Here is a 22,554-nt window from a genome sequence, read left to right as displayed (position 1 = left end):
CCCAGGAGCTGGTTTGTGGGAGGTGTGATGTCTCTGTGCTGCTCACAGAAGGTTGACCATCCTTACCAGGCCGCCTGATCTTCGACAACCTGAAGAAATCCATCGCCTACACCCTGACCAGCAACATCCCCGAGATCACCCCCTTCCTGATGTTCATCATCCTTGGCATCCCCCTGCCTCTGGGCACCATCACCATCCTCTGCATTGACCTGGGCACGGACATGGTGAGGGCCAAGCTGGGGCCCAGCTCGGGGAACTCCTGTGAAATGGACTGAGTGGGCACAATCTATGTCAGGCGGAGGGGCAGAGCTTGAATGACTTCTCTGAGTTTCCTTCTGAACTGTGTGTCCCCTGTTGCTTCCACCCTCCATCCTCCAGGTCCCTGCTGTCTCCCTGGCTTATGAGTCAGCTGAAAGTGACATCATGAAGAGGGCTCCACGGAACGCAAAGACTGATAAGCTGGTGAATCACCGTCTCATTGGCATGGCCTACGGACAGATTGGTGCGGCTGCAGGAATGAGGGGTGGAAGGGGGTGAGGAGAGGCTGCCCCAGAAGGGTCATGAGGCCAGTCTTGGTTTGGAAGTTCAGGGAGCTATTTTCTTAATTATGAACTGTGCTAGGCCCTAGCACAAAAAAACCCACTGATCTCTGATCTGCTCTTGACTTAAGGATCCAGGTGGAAAGGTGCAGACATACATGAGAGAATGGCAGGTTGCTTTCCACGTGCCACATATTGAGTACAGATAGGACACACAACAGGAGTACAAGGCAGCAGGACTCACCAACCTTGAGGACAGTCAGAGAGGCCGTGTGGATGACGCATGACTTAAACTTGGTGCTGGAAGACAGGGCTTAGCTAATAAATGGACAGTCAGACGTGGGGGACCAGAGGACACCTGGTTGTTGGAGAGTGAATGAATCAAGTTGGTGGAGTGCTTATTCCTGATAAAGAAGTAGTGGGAAATGAGGCTGTGGAACAGGTAGTATTTATAGTGGATCGAAGTCTTGAAAGACACTTCATTGTTCTTGAGTAGCCAGGTACAATGGGGGTACAGGCAAGAGATAGGGACAGAGGAGACACTATCAGTATTTAGAGATGGAAACACATAGTAAAGGCACAGATTTAGGAGCCATGTCTATGTCTGAGCCTCAGGATCACAACTTACTACCTGTACAACTCTGGATAATGACTGAGCCTTTTTCATGCTTCGGTTTTCCCACGTATGAAACGTAAATGATGACTCAGGACTGCTGGGAGAATCACTGTGCACAAGTACCCGCACAGTGACAGCTCTGTGATCAGCAGGCAGACATTAGCAGCAGCCGTGGCTGTGGTTTCCAGGCATGGGGGGTGGAGGTTTTCACCAAGGGAGAGGCATGGAACAGATGGGAGAAATGTGAGGGGAAGAGAGGACGTGACGAGTGTCCTGGTGCCAGAGGAAATGGAGAGGGAGAAGTCCAGCATCCACTCAGTGGAGAGAGAGAGGATAAACCCCCTCAGGTCCTTTCCAGTTTTAAGGTTATATAACTCTGGGTTACAGCTTAGAAACCAATGTCAGACTTGGGAGGCAAGTCCAACAGAGATGGCAGGATCAGATCACTGATGGCATGAATCTTCAACATTACAGCTCAGACACAGATCAACCCTGCTAGAAGCAAGTCCCAGGCACCGCCTCTTCCGTGGCCTGCCTTTTGAGATCCTCCTCTGAGCGAGGATCCCCTGACCTGTAACTATCACTGACAGGGATGATCCAGGCTCTGGCAGGATTCTTCACCTACTTTGTGATCTTGGCTGAGAATGGCTTTAAGCCTCCTGATCTGCTGGGCATCCGTGTCAGCTGGGAAAATCGATACATCAATGACCTGGAGGACAGCTATGGACAGCAGTGGGTGAGTGAGAGGCAAGATAGTAGATGGTGGCCAATAAGCATGAAGAAGAAACCAGGAGGAAGGGGTTTAGCAAGTTTTTGAAGACACCAGGCAGACAGATGATCCTCATCTCCAGTCCGACAGGAGCTTTCTAACATTTGACCTCAACCTCCGATCACATCAGCAAACATTCTTCTCTTTGTTTACAATTACTTCATTTCTGTTAATTACTACTGTCTGTTACCTGTTCATATCTTCCTGGGTCTTTCTGGCTTCCTTGGACCTGGAAATCTTCTTTGTCAATCAACTTTTGGCAGGCTGATTTCCAGGTTCTAATAATCATTGCCCCAGAAATGAGTGCTGGATCCTCTTTCTCCTGTTATTCTCCTTTTCCATGGGAGATCAAAGAATAGGATTTTAAATCTGAAAACTTATTTTCTTTGTATATTCTCTTCCTTGTCATTCTAAACTTTAAACTTAGAGGATGCCTCTCTGTATTAGTCATTCCTAACACCCAAGATAAATGAGGTCCAAACTGAAGCCCTCTATCCAAAAATATGCATTTAAGAATTTTAGTAAGTATGTATTTGTGAACACTTCAATCCCAATTTCTAGGACAGTGGGAGATGTGACACCAATTTTTGCTAGAATCATAGGACCAGAGGCTTCATATACAGTCCATGGAGGACAAGATGGCCTGTTCTTCATCCTACAAATGAGGAATCTGAACCTGGAGAGGTTTAGTGACTTGCTCAAAGCCCTACATTGAATCCCTACAAGAGCTGGACAAGAATTCTAGATTGATTCCTGCCCAGCACTTTCCCATGTCACCATGATGCCTCCAAACCAAGCTAACTGCAGGGTTCTCAAAAGTATGTTAAAACCAAGAACATTGTTGAAACACTTGCCCGCACACACAGTTCAGTTCAGCTCAGTCACTCAGTCGTGTCCGACTCTTTGCGACCCCATGGACTGCAGCACGCCAGGCCTCCCTGTCCATCACCAACTCCCGGAGTTGCTCAAACTCATGTTCATCGAGTCCGTGATGCCATCCAAACAGCTCATCCTCTGTCGTCCCCTTCTCCTTCCGCCCTCAATCGTTCCCAGCACCAACGAGTCAGTTCTTCGCATCAGGTGGCGGAAGTATTGGAGCTTCAGCTTCAGCATCAGTCCTTCCAATGAATATTCAGGCCTGATTTCCTTTAGGATTGACTGGTTTGATCTCCTTGCAGTCCAAGGGACTCTCAAGAGTCTTCTCCAACAGATTTCCACTATCTGAGCCTCGAGGCCGACAGATGTCAATGTTCCCAGCTAGCAGGGTCCAAAGATGCCCAGAGTCCTCACTGCTGTGCACCTTGTGAACATCTCCTCAATCCTCATATCAAGCCCCTTGTTAGTTTTATATCTTAAAACCATCTCCCTGCTACCAAGATGAAGCTTGTCATATGTTTATTTACAGTCAACTAGTTCTCAATCCGTTTTGCAATATCTTAAGACGTCTCTGATATAATTTGATAATTTTAATTATATCAGTGACGTCTTAAGATATTGCAAAACGGATTGAGAACAACTGCCCTGCCAAATAAATGCCATAAAGGCAAAGTCTATGCCCCTTCCACTGCTGTAATCTTCAGATTATCAAGTATAGTGCTTCCTCCCTAGGAGATACCCTACATACTGCTAGATAGCCCCTTACCTCTGGCAGTAATTCAGTTGGTCACCATTCATTCATTCAGCGAATATTTGTTGAGCATCTTCTATGCACCGGGGACTGTTTTGTCCCTGGGACATGGTAGTGAACAAAAATAGCCAAGAGACTGCTCTTGTGGAGGTTATATTCTAGTTAGGGGCACAGGGTGGGAAGGGAGAAAGATAATAGCCGAATAGATAACATAGTGGGTCCATAGACTGTAAGCCCAAGAGGGGTCCAAAGAAGTGCTGGAATTGGGATACTAAAATAGGTGAGATTGAAAAATAAAGATGGTGAACAGAGAGAAAAGAGGTGCTTGAAACTGAAATCACAGGAAAAAATGTGGCTATTGGAAAATACATCTGGACTTTAATCAAGGGAGCAAGCAATCAGGTGGGGAGGGGAGTATACCATTGGAGGAGAAGATGAAGATACTGTGAGACCACGGTATGGGAAGGATCATCAACATGGATATTTAAATCTCCAAAAATGAAGACAGGCGCAGTTAGAAGGACAGTGAGTCAGAAACTAAAATTTTCAAGTGATGATGGGAGTGGTTTGGATTCGGTAGCTGGCTGCAGAGGACGGGTGGTATGATCTGATGCACAGAAATGTGCTGACTGCTCTCATTCTAAGTTCAGTGCTTGGCTCATCAATTTCCAGCTTTTGTTTTCTATTGTTTTGGGCTCTATGGTGGTGGTGGTAGTTTAGTCTCTAAGTTGAGTCCAACATTTGCAACCCCATGCACTATAGCCCTCTAGGCTGCTCTGTCCATGGGATTTCCAGGTAAGAATATTGGAGCAGGGTGCCATTTCCTTCTCCAGGGTATCTTCCCAACCCAGGGATCGAACCTGCATCTCTTGCGTTGTAGGCGGATTCTCTTATCACTGAACCACCAGGAAGCCCTTAGGGCTCTATATTTCCCTCCAAGTACAACCCTGACCACATCCCATGAGGTTCTATCTGTAGTATCTCATTACTGTTCGGTCCTACACATTTTCAAATTTTTTATTCAAGCTACAAGTTATTTATAAACATGCTATTTTTTTGAAAGATTTCGTTTGATGTTGACCACTTTTTAAAGTCTTTATTGAGTTTGTTACAATATTGCCTCTGTTGTTTTTTGTTTTGGTTTTTTGGCCATGAGGCACATGGGATCTTAGCTCCCCAACCAGAGGTTGAACTCACAGCCCCATGCATTGGAAGGAGAAGTCTTAACCACTGGACAGTCAAGGAAGTCCCACAAACATGCTGTTGTTTTTTTTAATGGACTTTTCCCCCAATCTAATTTAAATGCACCTCTCCTGTGCTTGCATAGCCCTCTGTGATGTCCCTCTTATAACCGACCCACTGTGCTGACATCGCATATTTATCTTCCCCACTGGACTCTAACTTCCTTCTGTGCAAAATGTGAATGAAAGAATGAATGAATGGATGAGTGAATGCCTCCCATCTGGGACCACTCTTCGGGTATCCCTTCCCCTCTGCATGCAGATCCCCTACAGTCCCATCTTCCTTACCTGTTTCCTCAGACTCTGCTTTCCTCTTGAGTCCCCCTTCTTTTACACCACTCTTCTTATTAACTTAGTAAATATTTATGAGCCATACTACCAGTCACTCACTGAACAAAGCTTGGGGAGGGAGGACACAGATAAACATGACAAGGTGCTTGCCCTTGAGGGGCTCTCAACCAGATAAGGAAAACATAAACACACAACACAAAGTGAAAAGTGCTAGGACAGAGATATGTGAGAAGGGCTGTGGGAATCTAAAGAGGGGACCTAATTCAGCCTTGGGGTCTGGGAAGGCAGGAGAAAGAAGCAGCCTTTGAGGCATAGCTGAATCCCTCCTGACGCTGATAGCTCCCCTCTGCCCATCTTTCCCTAGACCTATGAGCAGCGGAAGGTGCTGGAGTTCACGTGCCAAACGGCCTTCTTTGTCAGCATCGTGATCGTGCAGTGGGCTGACCTCATCATCTGTAAGACCCGCCGCAACTCAATCTTCCAGCAGGGCATGAAGTGAGCGCCGCCCACCAGCCCCAGCCCTGCCCCAAACTGCACCCCCTACCTCTCCCTCTTCATCTCCCTTACCCCCATAAACATTTCCTCTCAGAAACAAGATCCTCATATTTGGGATCCTAGAGGAGACAATCCTGGCCGCTTTTCTGTCCTACACTCCAGGCATGGACGTGGCCCTGCGAATGTACCCACTCAAGTGAGTAAGGGGCGGGGGGCAGGGCGAGGCTGCTCTGGGCACAGGGCAAGCACGTGGGAGGAAGTGCGGGTGAGTGGGAAGTCGAGCCGGGCAGGCGGCACTCAGTGGCGTAGAGAGGACCGCCTGTGCTCCCGTAAACACCTTATTTGAGGAGGGATTAGGAATGAGTGATTGCACTCACCAGACATGCAAATTCAGTGGACTCACCAGTGCTTAACAGAGTGGTTTCTCTTCTATAATAATGCATGGTATAGCTGTCCCAGGCTACATACTGCTCGGAACTGATGCAATCATTAAATAGCCTAATCTATGCAAGGCTGATTTTGCGGTATTTCTGCAAATATGTTTTCATACGTATGTGTGTATGTGAGTGGGCACACTGATATTCTCACTATCTGGTGCCTTGTTTGGTTCAAGTCCTATGTTTTCATTTTTTATATTAGCATATGCTTATGAAATTTTTTCATTTAACAGTTTTATAGAGAAAAAACCAAAACTCCCATTTCACTCCCCCTTCCCCCAACTCAATATTGGTAGCCTCTATTAATGATTTAGTGTGTATTCTCCCAACTGATTTTCTACATGTTTATACATTTTGCTCACCTTTCTGTCCCTTGCAGTGTTTTACATAATGCTTTGCATTCTGTAGCTGCTAAACTAATGTTTACTAAGACATTGGCACTGCCCTTAGATGCTGACAATTCCAGGTTTGAATTTCAACTGTCCTATATATTATTCTATGATCTTGGACAAGTTGGTAACCTCTCTGAGCCTCAGCTTCACAGCAAAGTCTCAATAACACACATCTGGCAGACTGTTCTGAGAATTATATGTAGAGATGCATACAGTACATGGAGCATGGCACTTGGGTCCTGGGGGGCACTTTACTAACAGTAGCTCAGCTGATGTTGCTATTAATCTCAACATATAAATGCTAGTAAATGTGGTTGGGCATTAACCATGCTCCCAAACACTGTGTATAAACCTTGACCATAAAACTCACCACCTAATACTGTGATTATTTATTTTGTGTTTGTCTTTCATTTTGTGTGTTTATCTCTTTTCCCCAATCACTTGAGCTTCTTGAGATCAAAGACCGTCGTGTCTTCAGTTTACTTCCCCCGGACCTAGCACACAGAGTAGACATATGACAATAGCTGCTGAATGGCTGCATGACTGTATATCTCTAACTGTTTATACTGGCTGAAGGCTAAGTGTGTGCACACATAATGAACCATGGCCTAGCCAACATGAACCAACATGGTAGACACATCCTTATGCAACTATTGAGCTCTGGAAACATGGCTAGTGAGATTGAGAAACTGAATTTATAATTTTAGTCTACTGAAAGTTAAAAACTAAAGCACTGTCAAATATTTTTCTATTAAATACAACTTTATTGTTTTGGCTGGACTACATTTTCCACCAAAAATGTGTCTTCCTTGAGACACACTGTCCATGTAAAATACTCCCTGGATCTCAAGGGCTGGGGATAAAAAAAGGAGGTAAAATAACTAATTAATTATGTTTATATTGATTATGTGTTGAAACAATAATCTTTTGGATATTTGGGGCTAAATAAAATATATTATTAAAATAACTTCACTTGTTTCATTTTCACATGGCTACTAGCAAATATAAACTTCACATGTGGCTTACAGTATATTTCTATCAGACAGTGCTGGTCTAGGCCATCTCTCTATCCTCCAAGGGACACATGTGGTCCTGACCCAACCCGTCTCTGGAGTCAGCTCCTTGGTCTATTGAAGAGATTCAGGAAGAAAAAGATTTCCCCATCTGTGCACTATGGAGGAGCATATATATTCCCTGGCAAGATATCGCCCACATCTAGCCTAGACAGACCAGCCTGCTTGTGGGTCCAAGAGCCAGAGAACCCGGAAAGCAAAGGGGGGTCTCCCTCAGTGGCGCCCCGAAAGTCAGTATATAATCTCCATGAACACCGCATACACTTCTTGTATGGCATTTATCCCACTCTGTGCTCGTTGGCGTTTTACGTTCCCGTCCTGGGCCCTCCCCCCTCAGTCTCCAGGCTCTGACCTCCTCAAAAGGTAGGAATCAACCTTCCACGCTGAAGGAAAGTTACAGGGCTCAGAACAGCCTGGAGCTAAAATGCCCCTCCGGTCCTCCCCACCATCCTATGCAAAACAAAGAACTCTCTCTCTCTCACCTGAAGAAAAAAATGGACATTAAGGTTGACACGCCCAGCTCCCAGCCAGCCCAGCCTCTGGCCACTCTCCAGAATTCCTTGCCCCAGCCATTTGAGAAATAACTACTCTGAACAACCTTGGAGAAGAACAGGCCCCCTTAAGACAGTAGATTTCCACATACAAGCCTATATACACTTAACTCTTTTCTGGGATTAGTACGGCAGCTCACTGATCTGACTGCTGCCCCTTCCCGCCTCATCAAAGGTGAGCTGTTCCTGTAAAGCGCCGGTCTCCTTTTTCCAAACCTCGAACCCACCTTCTCTAACTCCCTCACCCTACACACACAATAAACAAAACACTCGATTCCCAGCCACGCTCTCTACCCCTGCCTTTCTCAGGCCCCTCTATTCCCTCCTCTGCTGACCAGCTTTTCTCTCTGCAGGATAACCTGGTGGCTGTGTGCCACTCCCTACAGCCTCCTCATCTTTGTGTATGATGAAACGAGAAGATTCATCATTCGCCGTCATCCTGGCGGTGAGGCTCCCCTGCACCTTGGCCTGACTGTCCCAGCGCAGACGGTTCCTGCAGCCCCATGGCCCCTCTCCCCAGCTCACTGCCTGGCCGATGCAGTGCCTGGGCTCTGCCCTCTAGCCCTTGACCCCACCACGCTGCTGCTTCCAATCCGTGGGGCCCTGCCTTCCCCTCTCAGGCCTCCCACCCTATCCTGGCTCACCTTCTGTCTTGCTCCCCTTGATGCCTCCCCCCGTTCACTCTGGTCTCTTCTCTTCCACAGGCTGGGTGGAGAAGGAGACCTACTACTAACCTCCAGAGAGGAAGAGCTCACATGCCATCGGGGTGTTCTGAGGGCCAGGTGGGGGAGGTTTAGAGGTAACGAGTTTGGGAAAACATCTGAGAGAGCGTATTAGTTGGGGCAGAGAGATGCCAAGAGGAAGAACGTTGGACAAGAGAGACAGGCAATCCTAGGGCTGGGTTGATGGCACCATGAGTAGGAGAAGGAGATGAGGTGGGGGTGAGGGGAAGCCCAGCCTGTGTCTTCCTGGAGCCCAGCGAGGGGCTCAGTAACCAGTCTAGAGAGTAAACATCTGCAACAGCCCTCAGCTCCTGGATGTGTCGCATTTGGTTTTTGGAGATGCTCTCTCCCTAGATCTTCATTCATGGTAGCCGGGCAGGGGGAGTCTTTCAGCGGCCAGGCTGGGAAGCGATCAGAATCAAGCATCCTTGCCCGCTGAGGGTATCCCCTCAAAGTTACTCTCCAATTCAACCGATAGCAAGGACGGACAAGTCAAGCTGGGATCAGAGAAATGGAGGGGATGAGAGAGGAGCGGGAAGCCACATTTTATAGAGGGGCCACAGCGCCCACTAATTCCTCAGATAACTTACAGACTCATAGACCTTCATGCTAGAAGACACCTTATTTCATCACGAAGGACAGGAGGTCCAGAGAGGTTAAAAGATTTGGAAGGGGCCATGTGGTGCGAGGTGACTGTGGGGGCCGCCCCACCTCCGAGGATGATCTGGTGTCCCTGTCCTTGGCCCTAGTTATCAGGGCACCTCGACCCCATCCCATCCCTTGGCCATTTTCCCTGGCGTAGCCTTGCGGCAGAGACTGAAACAATGCTGTCTGGATGCCTGTAGCCTTTGCTTCAGGCATAGCACCCGCCCGCTCATGCTCCAGCTCAACACAGGTGATGGCCGTTCCCCAAAGCCTGGCCTCTGAGCCTGAGCCTGGCACTTGCTGCATCTCAGGTCACAGTGGAGTCCCCAGGAGCTTTCTCTTCTGCCCACCCTTGGCGGCAGCTCTTCCTTCCTCTTCACCCACTAGCTGGCTTTTGCTCTGTGAGCTGGTCTACTCGGCCCTGGGGATCGGCTCACTCTGAGGCTTTTTTTAGAGGAGAGAGTTGGCTATGCCAAAAAGCAGAGAGACAGAGAGAGAAATGCTGAGAAAAGCTGGGGGAAATCGTAGACTGTCACCAAAAACAAAGCACATGTGTTAGGTGACTGCACATTATGTCTGGCAGTGGACAAAGGCCTTAGTCACACCATCCATTAATCCGTACAACAAACACATTCTTACCACCCGACCCGGTTTTTTAGATGATTCTGATTCCAGAACTTGTGCCCTTAACCACTTTTCAGGCTAGTCTTACAATGAAGGCTGGGCCAATAATCTACAAATGCATCATGAAAAAGAAAAAAAAAAAAAAAGTAGGTTAGTGATGGAGGAAGGGCCGTGGAATCTGGAGGATGAGAGGCTGTGGGCTAGCAAAGAGAAGGCCCGTCTGTAAGGGACACCAGCCACCTTCCCCCTACGCTGGGCACGCCTCCTCGGAGGTCTCTCTCCCACCTGCTCCCCTCTCCTCCAACACAAGGTCTCCTGGGGACAGGGCTGTATCAGTCTGGGGTCCCTCCCCGCTGCTGACAGGGCTGAACCAGACCCTGGGAGACAGAGGGGCCAGGCTGTGTGTGTGTGTGTGTGTGTGTGTGTGTGTGTGTGTGAGGCAGGGAGAGGGGAGTGTGAAACCAGCTCCTCAGGTTTCAGTAGCAGGAGCTTTGGGTGTCTGGTGGGTTAAAAATACAGAGGCCCCAACTTAGGGTCATTTGATATCAGTGGCTGAGGCTGAAGGCAGGGGCCTAGAGGGAAAGGGCTTGAGTAGAAAGCAGAGAGGAAGGCATCAGAAAGGAGAACAGGGAGGCGAGGAGCCGTGCAGCTGCTGGAAGGGCTCCGGGTGTCCCTGGAGAGCCAGGGGCAAGCAGGGGGAGCAGGCCAGGATGAAGCAGCCTGGTAACTGCAGGAGAGGAGGGGAGAACGGGGCAGGCCTGGGGCACCTTTTCATCCCAGCTCACACCCGGGGGTACGAGAGGTCAGATTCAGGACGAACTGAGTCTAACGTCCCAGTGTCTCTGTCCCAATGTCCCCCTCCTCCACCCCCACCCCCAGAGTGCGCACAGCAGGAGGAGTCGGGGCTGGACATCATCTGGTCGTGGATATCTGGGTGGGTCTGCCCTTCTCTCCGTAGTCTTTGCTCCGACGGTCGCCTCCCCGATTCCAGGAGATGCGTTCTGGGGTCTCTCCAGCTCCAACATGCCCTGCTTAGCTACATCTGGCCCCTCCTGCTCCAACGACAGATGTCTCTCTTGGATGCACTCCTGCCACGTTCCTGAGATATTTTCCTGGCCTTCCTTGCTTAGCTGTGTAAGGTCTGCCCCACGGGAGAGTGGAAAAATTCCTCCTCTAACATAATTTCATGGTGCAAAACACACACGTGCTCCTCCAACGTCAGAGATACCTCAGGGCAGGGCTGGAGGCTTCTGACTTCGATCTAGCTAGCCTCTCTCTGGCCTCCCTTGTGCCTCAGCTTACCTGTGCGTGAGCCCTGGATGGTGGTGGGGCCATGAAAAGGGTCCCTCCTGCAAAGTACCCAGAGTTGGACTCACCCACTCTGCCCTCACCCCCAAGCTGGGATCTAGGAAGTGAGAGGCCCACCCTCCCAGCTCTGCTTTGACGCTTAGTGCACAGAATTAATCAACATCCTTGGTTCCGGGCCCCACCTCCTCATGTTTCCCCAGTGTTAATTTTTTCCCCCTATTCTTTATACCTGGTCCTTTTTGTCTTGTCAAAGACGTAGGAATGAGTAGTTGCAACTTGCTTTCCTCGGAATCATTCATCCTGGGGAAGCCTCCTTTCCACCGTGCCCTAGAAAACCAGTCCCATAGGATCAAAGTAGAGAGCACCAGGGGGAGGCCACAGCCGAACGACTCTCCTTCTCATCTCAGGGCCGTGGGCAGAGAAGCCCCAGATCCGCATCTCCCAGGGCGGCTGTGGGCCAGCACTTCACGCCCCACGCCCCGTCCTTCCCCTGCATTCTCCAGTTAGGAGTGTTGAGTGAAGCAAAGGAAACTGGCTGGAGCGGAGCCAGGGCGCCGGTCCTGGACGCCGCTCCATCTTTTATTGGGGAATGATCTCACCCTTGGTCTTGGTTCTTTAAAGGGAAGTGCAGGGGGTCTCTTTCCTGCAGCCTGGATTGCTCTTGTACTCCCCGCCTTCCTCCACAGGATCAAACAAACAGACCTGACCCCGAGGAGAGCCCCAGGTTCTAGGACTCAGAGGCAATACCACACTTGTCCCTCCTTTACGAATGTATCACCAGTCCAACCTCTGACCCGGAAGACCACCTCGTCTGCAGCCCAGCTTCCCTCTGAGTACCCTCACCCTCCCTCAACTCTCCCTAATTACCCCAAGCCTTCCCTCCCCCAGCCCCAGCTTCATTTACCTCCGACTCATCTCATCTTATTTTTAGCTCCAGCTTTTTCCTTTCTTAATATGGTGATGAGCTCTTAGGCCCGTGTGGGGACAGGGGCTGAGGAGCCCTGGACATTGGGTGCGGGGGAGGGGAAGGAGGCTCCCGGGGCCTGGGGGAGAGGTGGTGGAGGTAGGAGGATCCCGGCCCTTGTGGAGCCGCCCTGGCCTCAGAAGGTTATCCGTCTCCCCTGCCAATCCTGGAGCCATATTTAGACAGGACCAGGTGGGGGCCGAGGGTGCCAACCCCAGGGGCAGCTCCGGTTCCCTCCCCGCCCCCTGCTCCTAGTCCTCCTCTGGACCCTTTTTCTCTTGGCTCTGTCGGCAGTTTCTCCAGGACCGGCAGTGTCCTCTGTCCACTGCTCTGGGCCATTCCCGCCCCACCCCCACTGTGAGCCCCCAGCTCAGGATTTGGGACCCAGGGGCCCCTCCCTACCCCAGCTAACCTCTTCTAGACGAGACGCACCAACACAGATCCCACTACCTCCATGAGCGCTGCAGACAGGATGGGGGCCAGAGCTGTGCCCGGCCTTCGGCTGGCACTGCTGTTGCTGCTGGTGCTAGGGTCACCCAAGTCAGGGGTGCAGGGGGAGGAAGGGCTCGACTTCCCTCAGTATGACGGTGTGGACCGTGTGGTCAATGTCAACGCAAAGAACTACAAGAATGTGTTCAAGAAGTACGAGGTGCTGGCGCTGCTCTACCACGAACCCCCCGAGGACGACAAGGCCTCACAAAGACAGTTTGAGATGGAGGAGCTGATCCTGGAGGTGAGTGGCGGGGTCTGCAGGCTGGCAGAGCAGGCTCAGCCCCTCTCTGCACCCCTCTCTCCTACAACGCCACATGGATCTTTGAGGGTGGGATTGCGGGGAGAGGCAGTGCAGCAGGATCCTGCTTCCACTAACAGGACACAAGTGGCATATGACCTTGGCCCAAAGAGAGAGAGATTCAGGAACCCCAAAGTACCCCTGTAGTCAGGCAATGTTAGGGAAGGAGAATCTCTCCTCCATGCTAGAGGAGGCTGGTAGTACTAGGTTTGGCTAGGACTGGGGTGACCTTGGAAGGGGGGCAAAAAAGGAAAAGAGAGTTTCTTCATGGGAAGGAAAGGAATTGCAGTGCACCCCCAAATCTACCATCCTAGCCAGAACGTGCCCGTTCTCTATACACTTTAGGGGCTGCACCCCAAAGAGTTCCAAACGGTATAAGTACAAATGTCATTGACATTTTATTTGCATGTCATTGTTTAGTCGCTAAGTTGTGTCTGACTCTTTTGTGACCCCATGGACTGTAGCCCACCAGCCTCCTCTGTCCATGGGATTTCCCAGGCAAGATACTGGAGTAGGTTGTCATTTCCTTCTCCAAAGGACCTTCCCGACCCAGGGATGGAACCCACATCTCCTGCTTGGCAGGCAGATTCTTTACCACTGAGCCATCTGGGCAGCCAGCATGTCGCTGATTTCACAGCTAAAGGTGTAAAGGAGCCCACTATGCCTCCCACTGGCCTCTCAGGCCCCTCTCCCCTCCCCCATCCCATCTGCCCCTACTGAATCAAGCTGGGCACGCCAACTGGAAAATTCTTGTGTTTGGAGGCGGCTTCACCATGCCTTCCCCAAATTGTCTTTGTGGGAAGACTCTCCTCACCCGCTAGCTGACCTCGGGCATAAAGGAGAGAGGGCCTATTGTTACAAGAAAAAAGCCCGTGTTTGTAAATGATTGGAGACTTGGTCACAGAGCCCTCCAGGAGCCGGGATGTGTTGGAGTCTCCTTGTCCAAGCTGCTGCAGCCCCTCCTCTAGCTTGGCAGCACATAGAGGCCCCAGCTTGCCCAGAGCTTGGAGTATTTCAGGGCAAGACACCAGGATTGCAGGCTCTCATTTCTGTGCGCCCCTGCCGTATGCTGGAACCTGCCATCTGATTAATGAGCTGAGTATTTTTATCTTGAGTGCTCAGCATCCCTGGCCATCCACCTGCCAACCGTCTCCCTGCCCTGTCCTCCTGAGAATCTGAGCACAGACTCGGGTACTCAGATGGGTAAAGGTGGGGTAAAGCTGCAAGCTGGGCCCAATGCAGAGTGCATCAGGGTTGAGAACCTGGCGAGAGGGGGTGGGGTGGGCGGGGCCCAGGGACAGGGACCTAGGGCTGACACTCCATAGCCTAAGGACAGGCTGAAGTGGACAGTGAAAAGCAAAGTCCCATTGCATTGAGGAAAGACAGGCCTATTTCACCTCTAGCCTCTTTGTCAGTCTCTTTGCCTCTGAGGGTAACCAGCGTTTGCCCCAGTGACCTCTGCTCTTGGCTCTGCATCTCTCCCCGCTCCTCCGCAACATGAACAGACCCCATCACCACCCTTGCTCTCTAAAATTCTCCCCATTGGGAGTCACTCAGAAGAATCCAAGGGGCGCAGAACATCACCCCCACACTGATGGCCTTAGTATGGAGGCCTTAGTATGGCCTTAGTATGGAGGACAGGGCTCAGCTCTGAAGGAGGGAAGGGCCCCAGGCATTCTGAAGTCAGATCCCTCAGCATCCCTAAGGAACCCATAAGTACATGCACAGTGCCTTCAAGTTCATCATAATAAGCACACTGTAAATGAGCAACAGGCTTCCCAGGTAACTCAACGGTAAAGAATCCACCTGCCAAGCAGGAGACGCAGATTTGATCCCTGGGTGGGGAAGATCCTCTGGAGAAAGAAATGGCAACCCACTCCAGTATTCTTGCCTGGGAAATCCCATGGACAGAGGAGGCTGGTGGGCTACAGTCCATGGGGTCATAGAGTCGGACAGGACTTAGCGCCTAAACAACAATAAGTGAGCAATAAGTGTTCAAGGATTAAATTTGAACCAAAGACCAAAAAAAAAAAAAAAGAAAAAAAATGGGAGGGTGGGTGGGGTAGAAGGGAAAGTAGAGATATCCTGGGTCCTGGAACAGCATCAAGGCCTCATAGTCCCAGAATCCCCAATGACCCAACTCAAAAGAAAGAGATGGGAACTAGTGGTTATTAAGACTTTCAGGGGCTGATTTTAACCCTAACTCTCCCTTCAGTTAGCAGCCCAAGTCCTAGAAGACAAGGGTGTTGGCTTCGGGATGGTGGACTCTGAGAAGGACGCTGCTGTAGCCAAGAAACTAGGTAAGCATAGGAGGAGCAGGAAGGGGAAGGTGGCACGGGAGAAAAGACGGACATTTGCAGGGGTGTGGCTGGGGATTCCAGGCTCTCCTTTATTCCTTACAGAGAACCATGCTCAAATCTCAGAGAGAGGTGGAGGTGGCCTTCTTTGTATGTACCTAAAGACAGGACTAGGTGCTGGAGGAAAGGGGGAATCAGGGAACACAAGTGCGGCTGGGGAGGCCTCCGCAAGCTCCTCGTCCCACCCCTCCCCACCCGCAGAGCTGCGGGCCGGATGTTACAGCACCAGCCGCCAGGGGGCAGCACAGGCCGGAGACGGGACTCCGGATGTGGATGGGGGAGGGGTGGTCAGTAATGAAGTCATCCGGTCAATAATAGCAGAAGGTTAAAGGGCCCGGGCTGGGAATTAGCAACTAGAATTCTCAGAGGCGGTAAAAGGAATATCTGCCCTTGGTTATGGCAAATAGAGAAAGGGAGACATTTTGCTAGAGTCTGTATCTCCCTTTGTCCTCTCCTTCCACCCGCCTCTGACCTCTTTCTCTCTGGAGAGCCGCTGGGGCCAGACTAGAGGGGGCTGGACCTCAGGGATGTAGGGGCTAAGAGGCAGTGGAGGTGAGCAGGGCCGGGGGCAGGGGAGGTGAAGGATGGGAGCGAGGGTCCAGTGGGATTATGGAATGGGCTGTGACCCTGGAATCTGTGGGAAGGCTGGAATCATGGCCCACCTCTGGCTCCCTCCCTAGGACTGACTGAAGAGGACAGCGTTTATGTTTTCAAGGGAGATGAAGTCATTGAGTATGATGGCGAGTTTTCTGCTGACACCCTGGTGGAGTTTCTGCTTGATGTGAGGAACCCTTGGACCTAATGGCCTTGCTTAAAGACCTCATGCCTGTTCCACCAACTCCAGCCTCACACACAAACACACAAAGGCAACAGAGAGCCCCCTTCCTCCCCAACAGAGAGCCCCTTTCTCCCTGACCCCTCTCCCTGTCTCTGCCAGAGTTCAAAGACTCACTGTAATTCCTTCAATGTCCTTGCTCTTCCAGGTCCTAGAGGACCCTGTGGAATTGATTGAGGGTGAACGAGAGCTGCAGGCATTTGAGAATATTGAAGATGATAACAAACTCATTGGCTACTTCAAGAACAAAGACTCAGAGCGTGGGTAACCCTCAGACTCCACTGTCCCCTCCCAGCCCCCCATTTCATCTGTCCTCCTCCCTCTCCACTTCACCCACTGGCTCAGACCCCTGCCTCCTCACCCCTCTTGCCAGGGTGGGTCCATCGGCTGCTCTGATCTCCCTGCACTCTGCGAGTTTCTCAGACTGGCACCAAGGCGTTTCCCTTCCCCGCCCCCTCACCACCATATCTCTTCTCAGAAAACTAGAGGGGGTGGGTCTCAGAGTGAACCCATTTGCCAAAGAACTGGGGAGACAGAGAGAGGCGGTTCCCTGGCAGACCCTGGTTCCCCCAGAGACTGACTCTGCACTCCCTCCTCAGATTACAAAGCCTACGAGGACGCGGCGGAGGAGTTCCATCCCTACATCCCCTTCTTCGCCACCTTCGACAGCAAGGTTTGCGGCCCTGAGGTCCCCTCACTCCTCTCAACTGCCCTCCAGACCCCCTCCCAGAGTCGACGGGGGGCCTCCTCCGTCCCTACACACGCCACCCCACCCAGGCTTCCTCCACTCCACAGGTTTCAGATGACCTAACCCACCCCTCTCAGGTTCAGCCAAAGCCCAGACAAGTTAAGACACGAGTCCAGTGTCACAATAGCAGTGACAAGGGCCCAGGTTGTCTGACTCCCTGTTTGATACCGGCTGCCCCCGTAACACTCTCCATTAATACTGCTTCCCCCGCTGAGCGCATGTCCCCTGCTCCAATTCCCCCATCCCCTTCCCCAAAAGGTGGCAAAGAAGCTGACCCTAAAGCTGAATGAAATTGATTTCTACGAGGCCTTCATGGAAGAGCCTGTGACCATCCCAGACAAGCCCAACAGTGAAGAGGAGATCGTCAACTTCGTGGAGGCGCACAAAAGGTAGGGCGTGGGGGCAAGCCCCTGGGCAGCGTGGGCTCCTCCTCAGGAACACGTCTGTGAGATGGGCCAGGGGAACGGCAGCTGCCCAGGAGCCTGGTCTCACCAGGAGATGAATACATCTCTGGGGACCAGTGCTCACTGATGCACCGATGGTCTTGCACAGATGGTCTTTGCACCCCAGCACTTAACCAGAGCCTGATGGGGCACAGAGGGTGCCCCATAAATCTGTACAGTTCACTGTGATGTGGACTGAGACCAGTGTTGAGTGCCTGTGGTCTGCTAGGAACTCTGAAGTGCTCTCTTTCTTATTCTATTTAATCCTTTAACAACCTCAGCTGAGGACAGTCCACAAGGAGTGTCAGAACAGGGATCCTAAGCCACCTCTGACCCGTGGTGTTTGTCACGCATTACCTGCACCAGTGGTTCTCAGCAGGGCTGGAGGGAGTGGTGAGGTAGGGGACGACTGTCCTCCAGGGGATATTTGGCAATGTCTAGAGACACTTTAGGAGAAGGAAATGGCAACCCACTCCAGTGTTCTTGCCTGGAGAATCCCAGGGACGGCAGAGCCTGGTGGGCTGCCGTCTATGGGGCCATACAAAGTCGGACATGACTGAAGCGACTTAGCAGCAGCAGCAGCAGAGACATTTTTGGTTGAAGAGAGTGCTATTGCTATTTAATGGGTTAAATGCTGAGGCTGAGAAACCCTGACCTACACTCACACATAATTCTCTTCCTTCACAGTACTCCACAACTGGGAACACCCATTCATCACTGTAAACACTGCTTACTCTCACTCTCCCCCACTAGATTATGGTTCTCTTCCTCGGGGCAGGAATATGTTGGCCTCGTTCAATTCTGTCTACACAGCACCTAGCACAGCGTTTAGAACATCTCCAACACTCAATCTGTGCATGAATGAATGAACATCCAGATGTCCAGTTCTTTCTCCCAAAAGCCTCTTTTCCAGTCCCCTGGCCCACCCTCTGCTCTCCCACCTGCTTTAACCATGCAGTGATCTGGGCCTGGTGCCCGGAGCTTCATCTTTTCCAGATGGCTTTGTTCTGGGCTACTAGCTGTCTGTGCCCTAGGTGTGACCCCGTGGCAGCCTCTGCTTCCAGGGATCCGCTGGAGCCACGGGTGTCCTGACCCGCTGAGTACTGACTTTCTGTCTCTTCTAGATCAACCCTGAGGAAACTGAAGCCTGAGAGTATGTATGAGACTTGGGTGAGTGCCCCTGGACGGGGCCAGGCCCTGGGTGAGCGTGGGAGAATTCAAGTCCTGGGAACATCTAGTCCTGCTGCTCCTCACATCTTGCTTGTAGGAGAGACAGTGCACCAGCCAGGGTTGAGGGTTTCTGTTCTGAAGAATGTGTCAGGAGTTGGGGGACACACAGAACGTGATAAAGATGACAAAAGAGGAGCCCTAAGCTCTGGGGCTGAAGGGTTGGCTAGAGGAGTGTGGGTGAGAAGAATACACCTGCTTCAGAAGCTAGATTGCCACAAGACTCAGGTCCAAGGAAGATCTAGGGTCTGTTCTGGGCTCTGTAACTTGAGGGAGTATAGCTAAGGTCTTCCTCCCCACACCCTTCCACAGGAGGACGATCTGGATGGAATCCATATTGTGGCCTTTGCAGAGGAAGCTGATCCTGGTGAGGAAGGAATCCTGGATTGGATTTGGGAGGCAGGGGCACTGGTGAGGGGGAGATGGGGTATTAATTTGAGTGTAGGCTTTTAACACGCAAGATGTGTTTTTTCAGAGCGCAGTTTGCCAGCTAGACATGTGGCGCTATGGGAGGCGGGCGCAGAGAGCTGGAGGCCAGTTTGCTCTGTGCCCCGCCACACCCTTACCACCTGTGTTCCCTCCAAGATGGCTATGAGTTCTTAGAGACACTCAAGGCCGTGGCCCAGGATAACACGGACAATCCTGATCTGAGCATCGTCTGGATCGACCCTGATGACTTCCCCCTGGTAAGAAGCGTCGCCGGGCACTGCTGTCCTGGCGGGGCCTTCGCCTGTGGCATGTCCTCAGGGGTCTGTTTCAGAGTTCCTATTCCCCGCCTCCCAGTGGAGGACCCTACTGCATGCTCAGGGGGCCAAGGGCGTCCTCAGAGAGAGGACACAGGTTGGGACGTGTGGGGACCGCAGGATTCCCAGAGCAGAGGCTGAGCAGGTAGCTCAGGTGTCCAGGGCCGGCTCTTTCTAGAGACATCCAGAGTTTGGGGGAGCAGGGGGCACATTAACCCTGCATGTGGGTGTACATAATCACAGAACCAAAGCACAGAGACGCCATGTCTCGGGGCAGGGCTCTGTTACCTAACATTCTTTGTTGAAAAGAGAACTAGATAAACAAAAACAAACACAAGTATGAGGACCAATGGCAGTTACTGGTTATAATTACCTTAGAGATGCAGAAACTGAGGGTCAGGGAGAAGTGACTTGCCCTGAGTCACAAAGTCAATCAGTAGCAGATCCAGGATCAGAGCAGGTTTCCTATCTATCGGTGGTTTTCTTCAGAAGGAAGCGGCCAGTGTTCCCAGCTGACCCTCTTGATACTTTCCTTTTGGTATATCTACTTTCTTCAACTGCTTAGTTCTACCCGTTCCCTTCAGGGACTGTGGCTGGACCCAGCCCCCACCCACCGCGGGCTCACAGGGTCCTCTGTCTCCCCCTTGCTGGCCCTCACATACACCCTCCTGGACTCAGGTATTCCTAGCCTCCATTAAGTTTTACCATATATGGTCTCTCCACAGCTGGTTCCATACTGGGAGAAGACATTTAACATCGACTTGTCAGCCCCACAAATAGGAGTCGTCAATGTTACTGACGTGAGTTTCCTTCCATCATCCCTGGCTGACCTCCACCTCTGCTTCCCAGCATAGCTAGTTCTCTGCTTTGCTAACTAGGAATTGAGGGCCCTTCCCAGAGGAATCAGACCTGCCCAGTCTAATGGCTGGAAAGAGGGAAAGATTCCTGCCCTGAACACACTCCTGCCTGCTTCTATCTGTTGGAATTTGGCTGCTTGTCCTTCAAAGCCCAGTTCAAATCCTCTCTTCTCCATGAAGTCTTTCCAGATCTCCCATTTGGAATCATTTTCTTCCTCACAGAGCCCATTTGGCATTGAGAACATGACTTTTATATAGCTATTATGTATCATGTGTGTCTCTTCCAGTAGTCTTTGAGCTTTTAGAAGGCAGAAATCTTCTCTGTCACATACATCAGATGCTTTAAAAACATTTGTTGAGTTGAATAGGTCACAGTCTGCTTTCATATAATTCTCAGTCTAACTGGTGAAGTAGATATTCCATTAACTACCAGGCGAAATCTGATAAACTCTATAATAGAGATACAAATAAAATGCCAGGAAGGCGCAGAAATCAGTGACCTCTACTTGTGAATCAGAGTGAGTTTATAAGGAGTAGAGTTTAAAGTGGAGATTGTTGTAAATCAGCCATACCTCAATTTTTAAAAATAAAGAATAAATTAATTAAATCTAAAAAATTTAAATACACTGAAGTTCTATGAGTGAAAATTATGAGAAGTTATTTCCAAACTGATGGAAAAGTTACTGCAAAAGGTCAAAAAGAAGGAAAATGAGTATCAGGCCTGGGAAAAGGCAAGTCAGATTTTATGGCTTGAGAGTCCAGAGATCTCTGAGGATGATGCCAGAGAGGCAGGTTTTGGAAAATCCTGAATGCTAGAGACTTTCTGACTTTATTCTCCAGGCCATGAAGAGTCACCAGTGGTCTTGCATCAAGGGCATGATAGAGAGGTCTGTTTTGTGAAGTTCAGCACAGCAAGAGCTTGTAAGAAAGACCAAAGGGAGAAGGTCTAGTTGCTGATCCAGCTGTTCTTTCTATTCTTGCTGTCACTATTCCAACCTAGACCTTCATCAGAACAGTTTTCCTGCCCAGTGACAGAGGCAGAGAAGGGGACAGAGGGTGTACAGAGGCCAGAGGGTGGGAGGACAGGTCAGGAGACCTGAATCAGGCTCAGCTTTGAGCCCGCTCTGTGCGTGTCCTAGGCGGACAGCGTGTGGATGGAGATGGATGACGAGGAGGACCTGCCCTCCGCGGAGGAGCTGGAGGACTGGCTGGAGGATGTGCTGGAGGGCGAGATCAACACGGAGGACGACGATGAAGAGGACGATGATGATTAGTTGCCGCGGCAGCCGCCTCCCAGCCCCACCCACTCTCCTCCTGCTCCCCTCGCCTCCCTCGAGCTCCTCCAGCGACACTAGGTTGTCCTCTGCCATGGGGCTTGTTGGGGTCTATACGCTAGGTGCTGCGATTTCCCGACACACTAGCTCAGCTATCTTCTCTGACTTCTGTTTCCTGTCCCACTACGTCCCTGTATCAATTCTTTGTTTCTTCCATCACTCCCTACATGCTTTCTTGTGATTCCCCTCTCACCATATCTACGGGTTCCCATCTCTTCTGTCCCCTCCACCTGAGCAACTCCTCCCTACTCTCTCAAGTCCTCTGTCCTTCTGACTGTCCTATCCCTGGCCAGAGGGATGGGAGAGTACTGTGTTTGGGGCTGAACTTTAGCAATCTCTTGTTAATGTATTTGGGTCAAATGAGAGACCTCAATAAAGGATCTGGGGCAACATTAGCAAGTGTCTGCTGATGAGGTCTCACCCCTATGGCAGAAGGAAGGCAGCTAGAGGATGGGGGATTCAGGTGTGGGTACCTTCTCAGGGGACTGTGATCACAAGGGGGTGGGGCTCTTCCCTCCAGACAGTTACTCCAGAGAAGCTTGGGTTATTTATCTGCTGCAAGTCAACAGCGCTTTTCTGAACACATGGTGTTCCTCCAGAACCACTGTCAGGCTCTGGGAGAACAGAGAGTGCTGGGCCTGTCCCTGCTCTCGAGCTGATTAGTCTCACTGGGAAGTCAAGACAAGCGCACTAAACAATGAAGAAAAATACAAAGCAATATATAATTAAGTGATTATGTGCACTTGATAGCATCCTCCCTTGCGGCTCTTATTTGAACGGCAAGATTGAGCCCAAATAACACTTCCTTGGTGAGGCCTTCCCAGAGGTGGCCCTTCCTGCAGCTCCCTCCTCTGGGTTCCCACCACACGCTCTCCATCCACCTCCTTGCACCCGTATCCTAGTGTCTGTCCATCCCACCAGACTGT

General features: G+C 50.8%; 2 protein-coding genes across 2 annotated transcripts in view; both read left to right on the top strand.

Moving 5' to 3' along the window:
• Positions 1 to 8,864, top strand: part of ATP1A4 (ATPase Na+/K+ transporting subunit alpha 4) — a 31,242-nt gene extending 22,378 nt beyond the window's left edge. Inside the window, exons 16-22 of the mRNA XM_043877414.1 lie at positions 70 to 224; positions 379 to 502; positions 1,746 to 1,891; positions 5,448 to 5,578; positions 5,673 to 5,774; positions 8,385 to 8,476; positions 8,736 to 8,864. Of these exons, the coding sequence (XP_043733349.1) occupies positions 70 to 224; positions 379 to 502; positions 1,746 to 1,891; positions 5,448 to 5,578; positions 5,673 to 5,774; positions 8,385 to 8,476; positions 8,736 to 8,764 (779 nt within the window). The 3' untranslated portion in view covers positions 8,765 to 8,864. The remainder of the gene's footprint in view (positions 1 to 69; positions 225 to 378; positions 503 to 1,745; positions 1,892 to 5,447; positions 5,579 to 5,672; positions 5,775 to 8,384; positions 8,477 to 8,735) is intronic.
• Positions 8,865 to 12,431: 3,567 nt separating this feature from the next.
• On the top strand, positions 12,432 to 22,023 carry CASQ1 (calsequestrin 1). The gene is made up of 11 exons (XM_043877415.1): positions 12,432 to 13,027; positions 15,300 to 15,384; positions 16,122 to 16,222; positions 16,425 to 16,536; positions 16,876 to 16,949; positions 17,283 to 17,413; positions 18,592 to 18,637; positions 19,007 to 19,061; positions 19,280 to 19,380; positions 20,163 to 20,237; positions 21,434 to 22,023. Exons 1-11 carry the CDS (start codon positions 12,749 to 12,751, stop codon positions 21,566 to 21,568), a joined length of 1,194 nt encoding a protein of 397 aa, XP_043733350.1. The 5' UTR covers positions 12,432 to 12,748; the 3' UTR covers positions 21,569 to 22,023.
• Positions 22,024 to 22,554: the final 531 nt, after the last annotated feature.

Source organism: Cervus elaphus, chromosome 20 (assembly GCF_910594005.1).
Source record: "Cervus elaphus chromosome 20, mCerEla1.1, whole genome shotgun sequence".
Lineage (NCBI taxonomy): Eukaryota > Metazoa > Chordata > Mammalia > Artiodactyla > Cervidae > Cervus > Cervus elaphus.
Note: the sequence above shows the minus strand (reverse complement) of the source record. Positions and strands in the feature narration are given on the sequence as shown.

What these genes read in the sequence shown, in the direction of transcription:
- CASQ1 (XM_043877415.1), top strand. Translation starts at nt 12,749, where the DNA reads ATGAGCGCTGCAGACAGGATGGGGGCCAGAGCTGTGCCCGGCCTTCGG. An exon ending in TGCTGTAGCCAAGAAACTAG is followed by an intron (nt 15,385 to 16,121) that starts GTAAGCATAGGA and finishes CTCCCTCCCTAG; the next exon opens with GACTGACTGAAGAGGACAGC. An exon ending in TGGTGGAGTTTCTGCTTGAT is followed by an intron (nt 16,223 to 16,424) that starts GTGAGGAACCCT and finishes TTGCTCTTCCAG; the next exon opens with GTCCTAGAGGACCCTGTGGA.